This window comes from Lutra lutra, chromosome 11 (genome assembly GCF_902655055.1).
Source record: "Lutra lutra chromosome 11, mLutLut1.2, whole genome shotgun sequence".
In the NCBI taxonomy this organism is placed as follows: Eukaryota; Metazoa; Chordata; class Mammalia; order Carnivora; family Mustelidae; genus Lutra; species Lutra lutra.
In genome coordinates, this window is record NC_062288.1 from 1,401,236 (window position 1) to 1,421,114 (window position 19,879).

Genomic DNA, 19,879 nt, shown 5'->3' on the forward strand with positions numbered 1-19,879 from the left:
GCATGCTGGGGGCAAGGGCTGTTGCTGTCCGCAGCGGGAGAGGACACAAGGCGGCACCAGCTTGGCACTCGGTGGCCGAGGCCTGGGCAGCTCTGAGGCCCCGCGCCAAGCAGACCTCTGACGGCAGGCCAGGTGCAAGGAGTTGGAGCGAGTGAGAAGACCACCAGCTTGAGCAGATAGCGGGGTGGGGGCAGACGGTACCAGAAGCTGGGACGAGTGTACAACCACGTCCATGTGAGCGCCAGCCTGCCCGTGCAGCAGACCCGGGTCTGGTGGCCTGGGGTCTGTCCCTAGGCGGGCAGTCCCAGGCACACAGGTGGGCACCTTGGCACGGCGGCTGCCGCTTCCCAGACGCATTTCCACACGGGAACATGTACTGTTCACCCTCCCACACGCTTTGGAGCAAACTGTTGAAAGATGGGGCCACTCGTCCCCGTTGAGTTATGCCTAGTCCTGGACATCTGCGTGCTAACGGACCATGCATCCTCCCTCCATTCATTCAAGAAGGACCACCAGGTCCTGCCCACTGAGCACGGTCCCCAGGGACGGGGGCGACACGATCCCACGGTGCCCGCGAGGGTGCAGGCAGATGAGAGAGCCCAGCACAGCGGGGCCAGCGCTGTTCCATGGGGCGCGGGGGGAGGGGTCCTCTGGTGGAGGCTTCGGGACCCTGTGCTCACCTTGGGTTTTCAGGACCTGCTGGAAACCCATGTGAGCTCTGCAGCCGCAATCCTTTTTTCTAGATCAAAACCTCTGATCTTCTGAAAATCACACGTCAGAGACAAGTGATGTTGCAAACACACAGGAATCCCCCACTCTGGGGTCTGCTTTGTATGGAGCCGGCTGGAGTTCCGGAAACAGCCACACGCACACACAGAAGTCTCAGCAGCAAATGACACACACGGACACCACGGTGCTTAAACACAGATTTATTGCAAACTGACACTAGAGAGGGACTTCACAGACCGGCACCCTGCTCTCCGCAGACCTCGGCTGACAGAACTCAGTGGCCGATCGGCGGCGGCCGCGTCTGGAGAGAGAAAACACGCAGGCTGCACCGGCTCCAGGGCCCAGGCCAGCAGCAAGGGTCAGAGGACGCCCGTGAGGACAGCCCGCCCTCCACCGCGTGGACCAGCACCTCGGCCCGGCCCACCACTCCCAGAGGCCGGGGGAGCCACTGTCACGACAGGCAGGACGGGCAGAAACCAACACTGACTATAATGTCAGACAGGGGGAGACAAGGGACCACAGAGTCCATGGTCCCCAGTCTCCCAAGTAGCTGGGGTGCGGGCACACGCCACACCTCGTCATGCCAGAAGACCCTCACGGTGTGGCCCAGGACCCGAGACCACCCAGAACAGTTCTCACACAAGGCGCCGGTGACGTGGGACAGGCGCGCACATCCCAGAGGCCCCGAGGATGAGTCTCAGCAGTTCCATGACCGGCCGCAGAGCCTACTACAGGGGACAGGGCTCCGCATCCCTAACAATGCTCCCCCCTCAGCGACCTGGTGTCTGCACTTCCCTTGACGGCACCAGAGCCACCCGAGGCTTCCCAGGGGTATTGGGAAAGAGACATTCAGGAATCCCCACCAATTTCTGGCCTCCGCGAGCCACATACCTGCCCCCACAGGACTGACGAGCCAGCTCCCACCTACTCGGGTGACAGGGGCTGTTCCCAAAAGGACCATCACCCAGAAAGGAGTCCCTGTCAGCCGGAAGGACAGAGCCACGAGGGAGGCCCCAAGAGACCCGCTGGCCGACAACCCAACACGCCACGGTCCCAGCTGGCGGAGCAGGGGCACAGCGGACACAGGAGGAGGGGCGCCACGCTCTGCTCTCCCGAGGACACCCAGTTGGCTCTCTGATGAGAACTGGGTCCCACAAGAAGACGTGGAGGACAGTTCCTGCTGTGCCTGTGGCCACTCGGGGCGGTGTCCCCACGTTCAGAAGCAGCGACCAGGACCCACCTTCTGCTGCTCTGTGACGGGGCTGAGCAGGCAGCGGACGCATACAAATGCCAAGCGACACCACACGCGCACAGGTGCAGGAAGAGGTCATGTCCAGGGCGCCCCCCACCCCCCGCGGGTCAGCAGCTGGCCCGGCACCCACGCCTAGCCCCCAGCACGAGGAAAGCAAGCAGAGCGTGCGCACAGCAGCCAGAGGAGAGTGGGTGGCGGCGTCCCGCTCGCCCCGTGCTGCTCCCAACAGTCCAGAGGTGCAGCGCCGGGTGCCGCGGGTCCACCCTGGAGAGGAACGACGGCGAGGGCAAACCCGCCAGTAAGTCCCTGGCAGGAGGGAGCCCGGGGCGCGCCCCCTTTCCTCCGGGCACTAGAACTGCACGGCCCCCGGGGAGATGTTGAACATGGCCGGGTCGAATCGCTGGCCTCGGAAGGGGGAGCCTTCAGCATCCCAGCCCTTCTTCAGCATCTCATGGACTTTCTACAAACAGAAAACAGACACAGAGGTTAGCGCACGGCCCAGGACGGCACTCGCTCCCACCCTGCACGCGAGGATCTGCCGTGCCTCCTGCCACGGCCCCTCTCCCTCGGCATTAAGCTCAGTGGTGCAGCCGCGAGCACGGCCGACACGTGCCAAGGTTAACGGACCCCTGCCAACCTGGGGTGCACAACCACACCGAGGGCCTGGAAAGCACCCCAGCCCCTCACAGGCCCAACCACCCCTCCTCTCCAGCTCCTGCCGCCCTCTTCCAAGCCCCTTCCCCGCCAGCCACTCTCTGGACAGGAGCCCCACGTGAGCCCTGACCACTGGTGAGGACTGTGTACTGGGGCCACCCAGGGTCGTCCAACTCCTGCTCCCCCCCTACTACACCCCCAGGCCCTATCTCCTTGGGAGCCACCAGCCAGTCCTGCTGACCCCCTGCCCCCATATTTCCTACTTCTCCCGGGGACCTGCTTCCTCCAGTTCAAATGTCCATGGCCATAAGCTTCCCCAGATCTGGCTCCCTCACCGCCAGCTCCCGGCACAGTGCTCCTGCCTTCGTGCTCGTGGTCTGAACCCGCTCCCCACACGATGCGTCCCTCACAGCCACGTGCGAGGACAGTCCACGTGTGCACACACCCTCCCCAAATCCCTGCTGAGCACAGAGGAATCCTGGACGGCAGTGCTGGTGCCAGCCATTCGAGAGTGGGTCACCTGGGCAAGGGGCACAGCAGCCCCCGTCTCCCCCATGTGGGCTCGGAGTGCCCGGCATGCACGTGCCCCAAGGCCGCACGCTGCCCCTGGTACACGTCAAGTCCTCGCGGGGCCCCCTTCCGACTCGAGGCACAGAGACCTGTCCGTGAGACGGCAGCACCGCTAAAGCTCTTCTTCAGATACGTCCCCATCGAGTGTCTGTCCCTGGGCCCGTTGGCGAGAGCCTCCTGCTCCCCATGCAGGCGTACGTGGGCCTGGGAGCCCGGCCACTTGCAGGCGGCGGTGCTCGGGGCCCCTCCATGGCCCCGAGTGCACACGGCTTTCTTCTGGTGGCCATAGGCAGCAGTCCCGTAACGGCCCGAGGCGGCTACCAATGCCCACGAGGGCAAGGCCCCCACCTGCGAGCTTGGCTGCGACAGTGGGAGACCACCTATAGGCCCAGGTGGTCAGGGAGCCCGACCAGGGGAAGGTTCAGAGACTCGGGGCAGGAGGACTGAGGCAGGAACCAACTCGGGATCCAGGCCGCAGCCCTGGTGCCTGAGCCACCCGGCCACCTTGGACACGAGCTGGCACCAGCACCTGACGCTCCTCTCAGGGGCACTGCAGTCCATGACCCAGCCAGCCCTGCCCGACCGGCGTGCAGTCGCACTCCCTGAGTGACCGTCGCAGGAACGAGGCTGTCTGCGTGGGGGCCTTGAGGAAAGCGCGGCAGGAGCGACACCGGGAGGACCAGTGAGGACGCCTCAACCCTGAGTGGCATGGGGGGGGCCCTGTGTCGACACAGGTGGAACAAATGAGGAACCCCGCCCCCACGAGACAGGCCTTGGCCACTGCCCGTCACACTGAGGAGCGCACACGAGCCGGAGGGAAGCGACCCTTCCTCGCCTCAGCGGCCACTTGTGGGAGCGCCACACAAGGAAGAGCGAGCGCGCCCAGCCAACCTTCGTTCCCACCCCCGGCACGTGCTGCGCGCTGTGGACCTCTGCTTGCGCACAGTGTGGACGACCTCTGCCCACGTGGACCCCTCCTGCCCTTCCTCCGACGTTCCAAGGTGACTCGGAAGGATTCTTTCTTTCTTCCCCAGGGCCCTGTGGCAAGGCTGGGCCTGGCTCCCCACAACTCTGCGGAGGGTCCTCCCGGGGCTCAGGGAGGGGCTGTCTGGGCACCCCCCACACCCCCCCGACCCCAGAGAGCTGGCCTCGCGTGCGCGGTCCCACGTCTGTGTGGACCAGCTGCGCGTCCCAGCCCCGCCCCCTAGGGCTCTGAGCACGGTGGAAACGGCGCCCCGCCCCACAGCCCCGGTGAGGACCCCGCGGCAGACCCCCCCGCAGCGGCCCCCAGCGCCCCCACCCACACGCCCCTCACCAGCTCGTGGCTCTGCGGCTTGCCCTGCAGCTTCTGGTGGTAGTCGAAGGTGAGCCTGTCCAGCACGGCGTGCTCCTCCTCGTCCACCGTGGCCATGGAGCGCTCCTTGTTGATCTTGTCGATGTCGATGTGCTCCTCGCCCTCCAGGACGGCGCTCCACCAGTACTCGCCCACCTTGCTCAGGCTCACCTGGGACAAGCGGGCACACAGCACTCCGTGTGAGGGAGGCTCTCGTCGCCCCCCACCCCAGGTTCTCCCGGAGGCGGAGGACCCGCGGGCGTGAGCGCCCCGCACCTGCTCGGCGGCCGGGACCCCAGCCTGACCCCCACCCCAGCCTCCCTACATGGCCAGGGACAGGGGCCTCCATCCACATCCTTCTCCCTCGTCGTTCCGGCTCACCCACCACACCCCCAAGGACTTCCCTTGCTTCCAACACAACCCCAAAGCCAGGGTAGCACACAGGAAGGACCCAGACAGCATGCTTCCCTGTGGGCTGGTGGCAGAGCTCCTCAGGGGCCAAAAATAGGTTGGCGGGCGGCCCACTGTCCACGTAGTCTCCAAAAGCACAAAACCCCCAATCACATCCTGAAGGCAGGGCGGGTTAAGACTGGCCTGCGCCAGGTTAGCTGTCACTCAGAGCAGCACCCCAAGGAGAGGGTTCTTGGCCAGAGGGCAACTGTGACACCACAGGTCGGGAACTGGCCCCTATCAGGGATGACTGTGAGAACGCCATGTGCCTGAGCCCAGCCCCCCCGAACGTCCGGCCCCGGCCACCAAAGCAGGGCTCCATCCCAGTCCTGCAGAAGAACTCAGGGTGCAGGCACAGATACAGGGCAGGTCACACAACAAGAGGGTGTCCAGGTAACAGCAGGCTGTCAACGTCCGAGGATGGAATAAGCCTCCCCCTTGCTGAGTACCCCAGCGGGTGTGGGGCCTGAAGACGGGAGGATGAGGCCGTGGGCTCGGAGATGAGGGACTGCTCCCTGCCAACGCCACGGCTGGCATCTGGGGTGCTCTGTTTAGCCGCTTCTCCCAGATTCTGCTCCCCAGTTTGTGTGCAGGGACCTGACCCGGCCCTCTGAGACCCCAGTATCGAGAACGCAGCCCACCTCCGCCGAATACAGATCTGCATTCCAATGCATGAGAACCTTCCGGGGGAGAGGCCTCATTGTTCCTGCTGTTCCTGGACAGCACTCCAAGGCACTTCCAGGCCGCTCTCCCTCTGGGGGACAGAGACCCTCAGGCTCTTCCTACCTGCAGGCCCCCTTGTCGTCACCCCTGTCAAGGGCACTGCACACACCCCAGAGTTAGCACCTCCCACGCCCAACCGTGCAGGGCTAAGGGCAGAGCTGCTCTGTGGCCATCAGCCCCACTCTCCCAAGGCCACGGCAGGGGTTAGCCCCGCACTGCCAGGAGCTCCGCCGCCGGCCCTTCCACATGGCTGGAGAACCACATGGTTCCCGGGCAGGACAGGCCGACTCTGCAAACAAGGACCTCCTGGGCCCTGCTGCCTGCACAGGCACTTCGCAAACCCAACAAAATCCAAGAGAAGCCAAGCATGACCTTTAAAAACACCACGTTTCGAGATGAAATCAGCTGATGGTTCCGACACGAGCAATTCAGTGCGCTGAGCGCTCGGTGTGGGGCAAACACCGCCGCTGTCTGCTTCAGAACACCGTCCTCACCCCGAAAGGAGCCCCACGCCACCATGTCCTCACGCTCCCCTCCCCCACCGCGCACACCAGGTGCTCTGCCCACCCCCGCCGCCCCTGCTTGCACTCAGCGTGCTATCCCCGCGGTCGGTCCACGCCACCCAGCAGCCACGGTCGCAGGCAGGAAGGGGCGCGCTGCTGTGGTGCTGGCTCTGGTTCCACGCCCAAAGATGCCGCCATCCTTCCGCGTGCCCATTTCCCAGCGTCTTCCTGAATAGCTAATCGGGAGCGCCACGGTGTTGACCGTCCCGAGTGCCGAAGGCCTTTAGGTGGACGGGTTTCCAGGCTTCCAGCGCTCGCCAAAACGCAGAGTTCCCCAAGCCCATCGCCGGGACGGATGATGCACGCTCTGTGACCTTGCTGGCCACCGAGGACACAAGCGACAGGACAGCGCTTCTCACCAGGGGGCCGAGCGGGAGAGAGGAAGGAGTGCGGGCAGCCCGGCCACGGTAAGTTAGGGTCGCACAGGGACTGGCGACCCCGCACACGGCGCAGGAGCGCGTCCGCTGGCACGTGGCCAAAGACTACGGTGAGGCAATAGCTCCACTGCCGAGAACCGAACTTGAGGGAACGACCTAAGTCATCTGAGGACGTGGGGGCACAGCCCGCACACACACACTCGGGGTCCACGGCAGACACACGCTCGGCGAGCGCTAAGCCGGGCAGGAACCCGCCCTAGCAGAGGGGGCCGCTGGCACCACCTGGGGGGAAACAAGGACAGGGCGCCGGGGCGCCTCTGGGACAGCATGGCACGGGGGCGGCGCTGACTCCACGTCTCCGAGCCGAGAAAGGAGCCTGCCTGAGAGGCAAGGAGCCTCGTTTAACATTCCCGAGTGTGGGAGGGAGGGAGGCAAGAGCTATCATCCAGTTTGAGCCGCCGCCTGCCTGCTGGGAAGCCTGCGGGCGCGCCTGACGCGCACCCACTCGGGCCCAGGGCCTGCCGCTGGGAGCTCAGAGGCCCAGGGGCCACAGACTCTGGGTCACCCCTCATGGTCCATGAGGCCCTCAAGGCAGTCTTGCCCCTCGGGGCCCCGTATTCTCTGAGTCCAGAGGGCAGAAGTCCCAACATCGAGGTGTTGCAGAGCTGGGCTCCCTCCCGAGGTCTCCAGGGACAGGCGGTGGCTGCATCTCCCCAGCGTCTGCCTGTCTTCACGCCAGTCCTCCTGCGCATCCTCCTCTGTCCCCAGCCTCCCTCTTGTTCTCTCATAAGGCCCCATTCGCAGATTCCAGGCTCTGGCAAGGACACTGGAGCTCGTCGCGGCCTGCTACAGCCCTTGGCCCTTGACGTGTTCCTCAGCAGCCCTCGTGCCCATCACAGGGCCTGGTCTTGAACCGTCAGCAACCTAGAGATGTCAGCAGACGGACCAACCAAGGCTCTCAGTCTCATCCTAACGGTCAGGAGCAGAGGTCCCGTGCGGCTGACGGGACTACCAAAGCCAGGCAGGGCCAAGCGGAGCTGAGGTTTGTGGCAGGTGCGGCAGCTCCACCGCCCACCCCCGAGGCCCCAGGGACGTGGCACATGCTCCCAGCAGCAAAAGCAGTGAGGGTCATCACACGTCAGAGCAACGTGCTTGCTCAGCTGCACCACCAACAAATGAGCCAAGAAGCCCAGAATATGGCCCGTGGTCAGGAGGGGAAGCAGGGAGAAGTCCCACATCCCATGCACAGAGCACACCCACTATGCCAAGGCTGTGCCGACGGGCAAGCTCGGGGGGAGCACAGGCAAGTGGTGAGGCCCTTGCACACACAGTGCCAGCTGCTGACAGTCAAGCTGCTCCGTGGCCTGCAAGAAGGAACCCGTCCAGCACCCGTGCCCCTGAGGGCTCCCACACGGACCCTGTCAGCGGGTAACACTCCCAGAAGTCACATTCATACGCAGTGCCAAGTGGCCTCTGCCCGCTGCGAGCTCCGCTTGGCTGAACTAGCAAACTAGGAAGGCCAGTGGCAGAAGGACACCATGCAGGCGGATGGGAGGAAGGCCTCCCTTGGCCGCACATGCGCTCCCCCCCGGGGCGCCCTGCAGCCACAGCCGGAGGCAGAGAGGGAGGGAGCAGGTGGGCTCTGGGGCAGGGGTCGGGCTCCGCCTCGGGCGAGTCACAATCCTGTGGTGCCTCCGTGTCCCTGTCTGTGAGGCGAGCTTCTGGGAAGTTAAACAGGCCCCATGTGCACTCAGAAGTGGCAGCCAGGTGACAAGGAGCTCACCATCTGCCACGAGCCACAGCCGTGTCCAGGCACTCACAAGCAAAACACAGAAAATGGCAACACGGCCGTGACGAAGTCACAAGTCATCTCTACCAACCGAAGGCTGGACCAGACGAGCTCAGGGATCCCACAGCGGTAAAAAACAGTAAGCGGGCGGCGACCCTGACGGCCACCAGGGCAGCGGCCGGGAGCCTCAAGCACCAGTGAGCGCACGGCCAGCCCATGTGCGCAGGGCTGCCGCCTCACACATCCTGGCAGTGGCGCCACGACAGACAGCGTGCTGCTGGCTTCCAGAGATGTGCTCCTCGTGGGCGCACCGCGACCAGGTGCCCCTGGGCCTCCCTCGGGGGCGCTGCTCGGGAGCCACCCTCCACCCTGTCCGCAGGCAGCAGCACCCTGGATCTCGGGTCTTGGAGCTCCACTAGGATGGGATGAGCCTTTGGCCGCGGGGAGGCTGGGGTACGGCGGTGAGGAGACCCAGACTTTACCTCCCACAACCCGTGAAGCACAAGGCAGGCCAGGCCTGTGCAAGCACTCTGCAGCAGGGAGGGGGCTGAGATACGACTGGCCACAGGGCCGGAACATGGGAACGGTTCAGGTGTACTGGGGGACACGGAGGCATGGCATGATGGCGAGAGACCACGACTGTCCCACTCCCCCAGAGAGGGCCAGAGGCCTCGGGGGGCAGGGCTGGGCGCAAAGCAAGCTTGAGAACAAGAGCAGGTGGACTTGGCCTGTGCCCACGACCTGCTGTCCTCATCACGCAGAGGGCCCCGTGAGCACTCCTCAGCACCCCTGCACGGCAGACCCCTCCCCGTGGGCGCCCGGCCCACGAACGTGAAACTGAAACTTCCCTTCCCTGTTTCCAGCGCATGTGAGGAGTGGGTCTGTGTGAAACCCTGAGGTTCTGTCACGGACCTGCCCTGGTCTGTCCCTGACGACCTGCACCCTCTCAGCAGACTGCGTGAGGCCCTAAGGAGGGGCGCGGGGCTACCGAAGGCGCCTGGAACGGGAGCGCCAGAGAGCTCTCTGCTTGGCTTCTGCGCAGCCCCAAGGAGCGTGGGCCGCTGAGCTCCCCTCTGTCAAATGAGCCGGTCCGTGTGAACCTGCCGGCTCTGCACCCCCCGGGAGGACGTCCATGAAATTCGATCTGCCTTTCAATTTTTCACTCATTTGGTTCTGCCTCAGATGTAACCAGGTCACGGGCGAGCGGAAGCCTCTGGGACTGAGGGGGCATCCCACGCAGGCACGGCCACACTCTGGGGGTGACCCCGCAGGAGCTCCACTGTGGTCACCACGCATGGCCACCATGTGGGGCAAGGACGGAGGACCAGGCACTTCACCTTAACAACGGCTCCACTCCAGAGAACCACCTGCTGCGACCCCACGGGGCCGAGGCCAGCAAGGGCGCCTCCGAGCTGCGCCCCGGACAGCGAGAATCCAGGCCTCGCGGTGGTGCGGCCCCTACCCCCTCCCTGAGCTCCAGCACCAATGCCCATACTCACCAGGACGCACTTGCCGGGCTCCAAGCTCCACAGGGAGCTCTCAGTGTTGACCTTGTGCGTGAACTTCCCTTCCATGAGGACGTGCTCCCCATCCTCCTCCAGCACAGCCACACGGATGGAGCTGCTGCTCAGGGCCACCGAGACCTGGAACGGAGCAGAAGGGAGTCACTCTGCTGGGACGATGGTGCCCGGCACATTCCCAAGCAGAACCTGGCTGCATACCATAGAGGAGCAGGAGGCAAGGCCGTCCTGGGGGCCCATGGGCATTCTGGACGAAGAGCGTCCCACCCACCCAGCAGCACGGGAGCAGCCCGCACACCGCCGTCTCCTTCAAGAGAACGTTACTGGAAGTTCTGTTTCAACATGCGCAATGACGACACAGGGAAAACTGCTGGTTTTCCAAAGAAATCCCTTCTCCAAAGGGGAGACCAATGCCCATGGCGGAAAGCAAGCACGGCTGGTGCAGGTGTGGGGGTGCCTCCTACCCCCATCTTGCTGTCAGGCCTCGTCAGCAGCACAGCCCCGGAGGATGCCCGGGAGGGCCGAACCCCCACATGCCTGCCCGGTCTCCAGCCGTGAGCCACTGTGCCCTCCCCAGGGACAGTGAGGCCGGCACCCCTGTTCTTGAAAAACCCAGCCTCTCAGTTTACCATCCTCTCACTGGGGACACTTGTCCTGGACAGTCTCTCCCCTCTTCCCTGTCATCTGTCTCCACAACCACACTGGGACCTGCTGGAACCCTGGCTCGTGAACCCCTGGAGGTCTGTCAGGTCAGTAACTGGAAGAGGAAAGAACGCAGAACTCGTCGCTACGCCATTTCAATTCTTTTTAAACTCTAAAATGTGTGTCTATACTGCAGAATCTTTTTATGACAGCATCTGCATAATGCGTGCATTACCCGAACAGACACTGGAAGAGAGAACTCAGGCCTATGGGGGGGGGGGCACTCCATCTGCTTTTGTTTGGAGACGACCCTCCCACGTGGCTTGGTAAGTGCTCGCTGAACGCTCGTACAGCACTGAGCAGGAACTCTCCAAGTTCCGGAGGACTGGAGCTCAGCTCCCGCAGCCTAACTGCACTGCAAATGCCCTCCCGTGGAAGACGGGCCGCGGAGGGTTGCAGCTCTGGAGTCGGCACCGTCAGGCGGCTCTCTGGCAAGACAGCAGGAGCTCCTGGACTGAGTGGGCGGGGACGAAAGAGCTCCTACGGAGCGGAGTGACCCACGGCCCACACTGAGCCCAAACCCGGGGCAGGGGTGTCCTGTGGGCACAGCTGCCCCCTCACCCCACCTCTGCAGGTGTCCCGTTTACTCGGCTGGCTCTGCAAGGACACGGGCCCAACGCGGCTTACTCGGCATCCCATGGAACTCAACAGCAGCCTGGCACACTCCCAGACGGTGTCCCTGACCATGAACTTGGATGTGCGGTGGAGGTGCCCCAGAAGCAAGCTCACTTTAATAAAATCCTCCCAGCCAACTTTACATAACACGGTAATTTCCAAATTTGGGCAAGCTTCTCACACTGCAAGGCTTGCACAACAGGGGATGAGCCAAAGCACCAAAGGGGACCCAGACAGGAGACACTTCCAGTTCGAGATATCACTCTGGGAAGGGTGATTGTGTGTGTCCCAGCCTCTGTGAACCACAGAAACTGACAGGAACAAGACACAAAGAGAAAACCGCCCCCAGACAATGCAAGGGAGGAAGGAGGAGGAGGAAATGAGGAGACCAGGAGAAGAGCAGGGACGGGCGAAGGGTCTGCTGGTCTGCATGTGGGAGCCTCAGCTGCGAGGGGCTTCCGGCTGGCGGTCGGCAGGTAGGGAGGACGGGAGCAGAGCCTCTCAGAGTCAGCCCTGGGACAGCTATTGCAGCCCCGTCAGAAGGGAAAGTACCCCACTGTGGTACAGACTGATGGGGGCCATGCTCCAGAGACACCAACCAGCAGTCTGAGGGGACTGCGTGGGCGGTTGGCCCCATGTGCTGTACGTAAGGCTAGCCAGTCGGCCCCTCGGCTCTCAGCAGCCGTAGAGTAGTAGACCTCAGATACATAATGGAGAAACCATCAACACCATCCCCTACTCAAAAGAATAGAGAAGATCTATTTTTTAATTAAAAAAAAAAAAAAAAAAACTACCAGGGAATTAAGAAAGGCATCCTTAAACCAGCAACATTAAAAAACAAAGACTTTAAAAAAAAAAAAAAAAGAAGACTACAGGATGAATAGGAAAAAAGGAAATTCTAAAGTATTTCCAGTATATATCCTCAGGGAGGTGTGAGAGGTGTAACTATGGAACTAAAATGAAATATGAAAATAGAACAATCACATACACACACCACTTAGAATTAAATATATAGAGGCTAAAACAGAATCTTAAAAAATAAAAAAGACTGGAAAACAAAGTCAAAAAACATAAAGTTAGAGACAAGGACCGATCCGGGCGGGGGGGGGGGGGGGTGGCAGGAAACCATCCAGCAACAAGACAATGCTCCCGAGTGGAGGAAAACGTGCCTTAGGACAAAAGCGACCAAGAGCTGTGCAGAAGGACCAAAACATGATGCACACAAGGTGCATGCGCTCAGAACACCAAGAATCCGAACTACGGCCCTAAAAATTCCAAAGACCAGGGATTTTTTTATCCCTGGATAAAAGTTTACTCACAAGAACCTGAACAGAAGAGATCTCTAGAACCAGTAACACCGGACACAGGACAAAAGGCAGGCAATACCTTCGATCTGCTAAGAGGAGAATTTTTTTGAAGTTAGATTTGCATTCACACCCAAACCATGAAATATGGGGAAGTTTAAAATAACTACAATTTAAGACATTCAAGAATCCCTTACTTACAACGTACCTTGAAAAAGTTCCTTGAGGCAACAGCCCAGCAAAATGAGGGAAAAAAACAAACCAGAGGAAGACCAGGGGAGAAGAGGGCCAAAGGCACAAACGCCCATTAAGAAGGTCAGTGGGGCCTGGACCTCCTGCACAGCATGGTGACAGCAGCTCACAACACAGTACACCATGTGTGCAGAAGCTGCTAAGAGAGAAGAACTCCGACACTCTCATCGCACACACACAAAACTCTACGTACAGTCACAAGTGTAACAAATCCTACCGTGAGGACCATTCTGCAATACAGATATCAAAGCCTTATGTTATACACCAAAGCTAATACAGTGTTATATGTCAATTTTATCTTAATAAAACTGGGTGTGAAAGGAAGATCCAAAAGGGATCCAAAATACTGAATTTATAATCTAGAAGTACAGTGAATGGAAGCTCCAGGATGGGAGCTATACAGCAGAACTGAAACACAACTGGTCCAGACTGGAATCAGAGGTGACAGGACTTCAGGACAAGCAATTCTAGACAAATACACTGTACTAGTGAGTCTGGGTGATTTGGACATTACGATGAAAGGATACTATTTTTTACAAGTTAAAAAGAAAGCAAGAAACACCAGGAAAACAAAAAGCTACCCAAGAAATTCCTGATCCAAAAATGAAAATAGTAGAGTAACACCTTCAAAAAAGCTCTCTTTCAAAAAAGCAACAAGAACATTGGCAAAAACTGTCAATATGTACTTTTTCTGAACTTTGGAAACTAACCAAAGGTTTGCAGGAACCCAGAGAGCATTTATTCATGAAAAACAAGCTTTATGACATTTTAACTTACCCCTAGATCCATTCTCACTCTCTAGCCCCTTGGTAATCCACATTCCCAGTACAGCCTGGCAGCCATCAGAGGAAGCACAAAGGACCTAGAGCTCCTTCAAAGCTTCATTCCCAAAGAACTCTGATTACTTGAGCTGTGGGATGGTTCCCTAGAAGACCCCACTTGTTAGGCTATTTTTAAATGGACTCAGAAAAGCCTTTTTTCCCCAAGAAGTGTTTGTTGAAAACAATTAGAAGCAAGTATTTTAACTTCACAGCTGACTGAAATAGTGGATAACAGCTGAGGCAAATAAAAGGGAAAGTTGTGGAATATAATGTCCATGGAGATTCTGAAAACTTGGGACACATGAATGTGCAGACCATGTGTAGGCTTAGAAAAAGCCCTTCGGTGAGGTCCTAACCTCTCACCACTGGCCAACTTTGAGACTCAGCATGTGCAAGTGGAGGCTAAGGCAAAATTTTCAACTGCTAGTCTAAGTGTTAAAGGCAGGCCCTAATACGTACGTGGAGTCCCTTAGGAGAGAAATTCACTGGTTCTAGGTGTTTAACAAAGTCTGTCCAATCATTTGCTGATCACTAAGTTCACCAAGTAGAGACTTCACTGACCACACACAATAAAGAATACAGACTTTAGAAAATTAGTTCAGAAGAGTCATCAAAGAAACCAAGAACAATCACATCAAGTACCAACAGCAACAAACCATGAGGAAAAGGGAGAATCTGAGTTCCAGAGTTGCCACATTGTTATTTAAAATGCTAATTTTCAACAAAAAATGACAAGAGTCACTAAAATAAGAAAAGATAGCCCATACACATGAAACAAAAGCAAACAATAAAATCTGTCCCCAAGGAAGTCTAGATCTGGACTTAGTAGAAAGCCTATAAATCAGCTATTATAAATATACTCAAAAAACTAAAGAAAACCATGTGTAAATAACTAAAAGAAAGTATGAGAATAGCATCTCATGAAGAATATCAATAAAGCAATAGATACTACTTTTTTTAAAAGAACCAAATATAAATTCTGGAATTTAAAAGCAACTGGGTCAAAAAACTGAAGAAGATCTACGTGAGGGTCTCAAAAGTAAATCACAGCAGTCAGAAGAAAGAATCAGGAAATCAGAAGTTCAGACAAATGAGATTACTCCATCTGAGGAACAGAAAGAATCAACAGAGCCTCAGAGAACTGAGGGACACACTAAGCACAACGCGCACAACGGAGCCACAGACGGAGAGGAAAGGAAAGGGTAGAAAGAATGTATGAAAAAAATGACTGAAAACACACATTCATGAAGCTCAACGAATGCCAAGTAGGATAAATTCAAAGAGATCAAGACCTAGACGATCAAAATCAAACTGTCAAAAAAGCTAAAGACAAAGAAAGAATCTTTGAAGTAGGATGAAAAGCAACTTCTCACATGGCAGGGCTCCTCAACAGGGGTAACAGCTGACCTGTCATGAGAAAGCATATGGGCCAGGGTGTCCGGGTGGCTCAGCTGGTGAAGCATCCGCCTTTGGCTCAGGTCATGACCCCACGTGGGGCTCCCTACTCAGCGGGGAGACTGCTTCTCCCTCTGCACACCCCTGCTCCCCTCTCATGTTCTCTCTTTTTCTCTCTCAAATACATAAATAAATACATAAATAAAATAAGAAAGAGACTGAGAAAAAAAGAATGAAAAAAAAAAAGGAAGGAACGAGCCATGCAGGCTAGAGAGCAGTGGGCGGAGTATTCAAAGGATGACGGGAAGGCATGTCAGCAAAGAATTCTACATCAGGCAACACTATCCTTCAAAGATGAAGGAAAAATTAAGTATTTGCAGATTTAAAAAACAAACAAACAACAACAACAACAAAACCCTGAGATAATTCATCCCTAACAAGCCTATCTTTTCTTACATAACCCCTGCAAGAAACTAGAGAAAGTTCTTCAGGCTGAAATGAAAGGACACTAGATAGTAACTTGAATCCATGTGAAAAACTAGAGAGTGCTGGTGAAGATAAATATTAAAGACAGGGTAAATGTACCTTGTGTTAACTCTTTCTCTCCTATTTAATTTAAAACAACTGTACCACCAGGAACAGAGAACAGAAGTTATCATATAAAAGCCAATTCCAGGTACACATTAAAATTAAGTTGTATTGATCTGAAACATGAAATAGATTGTAATCCCAGAGAAAACACTAAGACAATAACCAAAAAATAGAGTTTAAAAAAAAAAAAAGATGAGAAATTAAAATACTCTCCAGGGTGCCTGGGTGCCTCAACCGGTTGAGAGCCTAACTCTTGGGACCTGGGTGGCTCAGTGGGTTAGAGCCTCTGCCTTAGGATCAGGTCATAGTCCCGGGGTCCTGCATCGGGCTCTCTGCTCAGCGGGGAGCCTGCTTCCCTCTCTCTCTGCCTGCCTCTCTGCCTACTTGTGATCTCCGTCTGTCAAATAAATAAAATCTTTAAAAAAAAAAAAAGTGCCTAACTCTTGATTTCAGTTCACAGCATGACCTCAGGGGTCCTGGGATTGAGCCCCACCTGGGCTCCACACTCGCAGGGAATCTGCTAGAGATGCTCTCTCTCCCTCTGCCCCTCCCTGGCATGCTCTCTCACTCTAAAAAAAAGAAAAAAAATCTTAAAAATTAATAATAAAAATAAATAAAATACTACACTAGAAAACTGTTATTTAACATAAAAGAAAGCACTCGTGGAGGGGGTTAAAAAAGAACAAAAATTTCAAAACTTACTACAAAGAAACAATCATCAAAACAGTGTGGCAACGGCATAAGGATAGACATACAGATAAATGGAACAGAATTTAAAATTCAGTAATAACCCTACAGATTCGCAGTCAATTGATTCTAAACAAGGGTGGCAAGGCAACTCAGTGAGGGAAAGACTATCCTTTCTAATACATGCATCTATGACAAATGGATACTGACATGCAAAGAATGAAGTTAGACAATTCCATCAAACCGTGTCTAAAACTGAACTCAAAATTAATCAAAAATCTGTATGTAAGAGCTAAAACTATAAAACTCTTAGAAGAAAACAAAAATGTAGACATCCATGTCCTTGGATTAGCCAATGGTTTCTTAGATAAGCACGAGCAACCAAAAATATATGAATAAATAAATTCTAGACCCTATCAAAACTAAAGATTCTCTTGTGCTTCAAAAACACCATCTCTTAAGAAAGTAAAAAGAGGGGCGCCTGGGGGGCCCAGTCAGTGAAGCATCCACGTTTGGTTCAGGTCAGTGATCCTGGGGTCCTGGGATCGAGCCCCATGTTGGGCTCCCTGCTCAGCAGGGAGCCTGCTTCTCCCTCCCCCATTTGGGCATGCTCTCCCTCTCTCTAAGTAAGTGAGTAAATAAATAAATAAATAAATAAAATCCTTTTAAAAAAGGAAAAATACAACTCATGGAGACAGAGAAAATACTTGCAAATTATCTAACAACAGTACAGTATTTACACTTTAAAAGAACTTTTAAAATTCAACAAAAAGACAATCCAATTTCTTAAAAAGTCAAAGGACTTGAACAGACCTATTTTTTAAAAAAAGATTTATTTATGGGGTGATGGGCGGCTCAGTTGGAGAAGTGTCTGCCTTCAGCTCAGGTCATGATCCTAGAATCCCAGGAACGAGTCCTGCATCGGGCTCCCTGCTCAGCACGGAGCCTGCTTCTCCCTATGTCCCTCACTCCACTTGTGCTCTCTCTCTCAAATAAATAAATAAAATCTTTTTAAAAAATAGGAATACAAATAAAAAGATTTGTTTTAGAGAGAGAATGCAAGAAAGTGTGCATGTGTGAGTTGGGGGGAAGGGGGCAGAGAAAGAGGGAGGAAGAATCTCAAGCAGACCCCCGCTGGGTGCAGAGCCCGACCCTGGGCTCAACCCCACGACTCTGAGATCACGAACTGAGCTGAAACCAAGAGTCAGACACTTAACCGACTGAAACACGCAGGAGCCCCCAAAATAAAATTCACTAAAGGGCATTCGTTGTGTTGTTGTCTATAACGGCGGAAGGCTGAAACAGCCTCAGTGCCTATCACCAGGGAACTCGGTTCGTGCCCAGCTTGCTGCCAGAAGGGACAGAGGCAGACGGGAGCCTGGGTGCGAGGGGCTGTGGGCTCAGGGCACCCGGGAGGTTCCGGCAGCCTGAGCAGACCTGCTTCAAGCACGGGGACATGGTAGCCGGTGGCAGAGCCCGGAGCCGCCCGGTGTGGCCCGCACTGGGAACAGGGGCAGAAACATGTCATTGCGCTGGGGGGGGGGGGGGGGGGGGGGAGTGTGTGACAGCACACGCTCCTACTTGGTCTCATGCGTGTCATCTGCCAGAACGTCCCAGAGGCTCACAAATGATGCTGGGGTCGGGGTGGGCACTGGGAGAGGACAAGAGGGCGGGCGCAGGGGAGACACGCTCGGCCACCCGTGCCAGCGCTCCGCAGAGACGAACGTCCTGGGCGCCAAGTGCCGTGCAGCAGACGGGAGTCCGGAGCCTCCGCGCCCGAGGCCGGCTCTCCCAAAACCCTCCAGGACGGGAACTGGGGTTCAGAGCTTCCAGACAAACCCCACCCGCTGCCCCGAGCTCAGGGGCAAAGCAGTGCCGTACAAGACATGCCAGAAGCCTGAGCACTGTTCTGGAAGGTTCCTGCGAAGATACAGACGGCGTGAGGCACAGCCGTGAGCCCCCCGGCTGGCAGGATGTCGCCCGCTGGCAAAGACCAGCCCCACTGCGGCAGGAAGCAGCGCACTGAGGAGGACAGGATCTGCCCGTCATTCAGCTACTCGGCCGTGACTCTGCAGCAACGCCGTGACACTGTCCCCCAAAAGGCCACAGGTGGACAGGCAGGGTCCCAGTCCCCACTCCGCCACTGTTCTACCAGACGGTCTGCGGCTTCGGCACCAGCCGGACAGGTTTAGACCCCCCCCATCTCTGGGCTCCGGCGTCCCGGCACCGCAATGCTAGGACTCGGTGCCAGGCCAGGGTCCCACCCAGCCCCAGCCGACACCGGCGACACGGCGACGCCTGTGGTGTCCACACGGCTCCTTCTCTCTGCTCTGCACCGAGGACAGGGACGCCACTTTCCTCAGCACAGCAGACCGCGTCTCTCTCCCACACGAGACCAGACCTTCGCTGTGAGCTCTTCCCCGGGTGGCCAGCGACGGACTGTGGGACGCCTCCCGCACACGCTCTCTCCTGTCTGCCGCTGCCACAGAACCCGGCCCGGAGAGGCGACGCTCTGCTGCTGCGGGGACGAGTGCGGGGGCCCTTTGTGAGCACGTGGTCTGCCCCCTGCCGCCCCCACCCACCAGTGTGACTTCGTCCCCGAGCGCCCGCGACCACAGCTGCTGTCACGATGACATCTGACAGGCGCCACAGACAAAACCCAAAAATGAACACGGCTCCCAGGTAGCTGTGACAGGCCCCTCAGGGGAGAGTGGGAAGGCAGCCAGTCCGGAAGAACACCGCGACTCAGAGGGAAAAACCCTGAGACCAGCAAAAGCCAAGACACATAAAATAAACCTATTCCCAAGTTTAAAGTGAGTCATGGCAAAAGCGCTCAGATCAGGGGCGCCTGGGTGGCTCAGTGGGTTGAGCCTCTGCCTTCGGCTCAGGTCATGATCTCAGGGTCCTGGGATCGAGTCCCGCATCGGGCTCTCTGCTCAGCGGGGAGTCTGCTTCCCTCTGTCTCTCTGCCTGCCTCTCTGCCTGCTTGTGATCTGTCTGTCAAATAAATAAATAAATAAATCTTTAAAAAACAAAAAAAGCTCAGATCACTAAAACAATGAGAGACCACAGAGATTTAGGAGCAAGTTGCCACGTGGGAGTAACTCAGAGACGAAATCCGGAGCGTCCTGGTCACAGGAGAGACTCCGCGCCCGCGCAAGGCGACAGGTGTCTGCCAGACTGGCCGCAGACTAGGATCGAATCGCTGAGCGGCATGTCTGACCCCAGCGCGTCAGCCGCACCCCAGCTAAGACCAGATGCCCCGCTGACCGACAGGACGGCCCTGAAGGAGGCGGCTTCCCGCACATCAGACAGGGGCCGCCAGACAGGCTGGCAGCAGGCATCGCGCTCACGCGGACGCGGCCCCTCCGTGTGGCACCGTCAGCACCGGGAACGCGGCTGGCTCGGGACACCCTCACTGGGTCACTGTCCACCATGGCCTCCAGGGCATGCCCCGGGCACTGCAGAGCATCGGCAGGAAGGGGTCCGGCGCTGAGCCAGTGCGGACCACCCCGCACAGGCCCCCCGCTGCCGACAGTCACCACCCGAGCC

At 57.1% G+C, this 19,879-nt stretch overlaps 1 protein-coding gene across 2 annotated transcripts in view; it reads right to left on the reverse strand.

The window, feature by feature from the left end:
* Positions 1–914: 914 nt before the first annotated feature.
* The window catches only part of NUDCD3 (NudC domain containing 3), a 58,063-nt gene continuing 39,098 nt past the window's right edge, over positions 915–19,879 (reverse strand). The window contains exons 4-6 of one of the 2 annotated variants that reach the window (XM_047694759.1): positions 9,940–10,083; positions 4,521–4,709; positions 915–1,030 (exon numbers count right to left, since the gene is read on the reverse strand). In XM_047694759.1, coding sequence (XP_047550715.1) covers positions 1,004–1,030; positions 4,521–4,709; positions 9,940–10,083 — 360 coding nt within the window. In that variant the 3' untranslated portion in view covers positions 915–1,003. Of the gene's footprint in view, positions 2,442–4,520; positions 4,710–9,939; positions 10,084–19,879 lie in introns of both variants that reach the window. The other variant, XM_047694757.1, reaches the window with a different exon arrangement.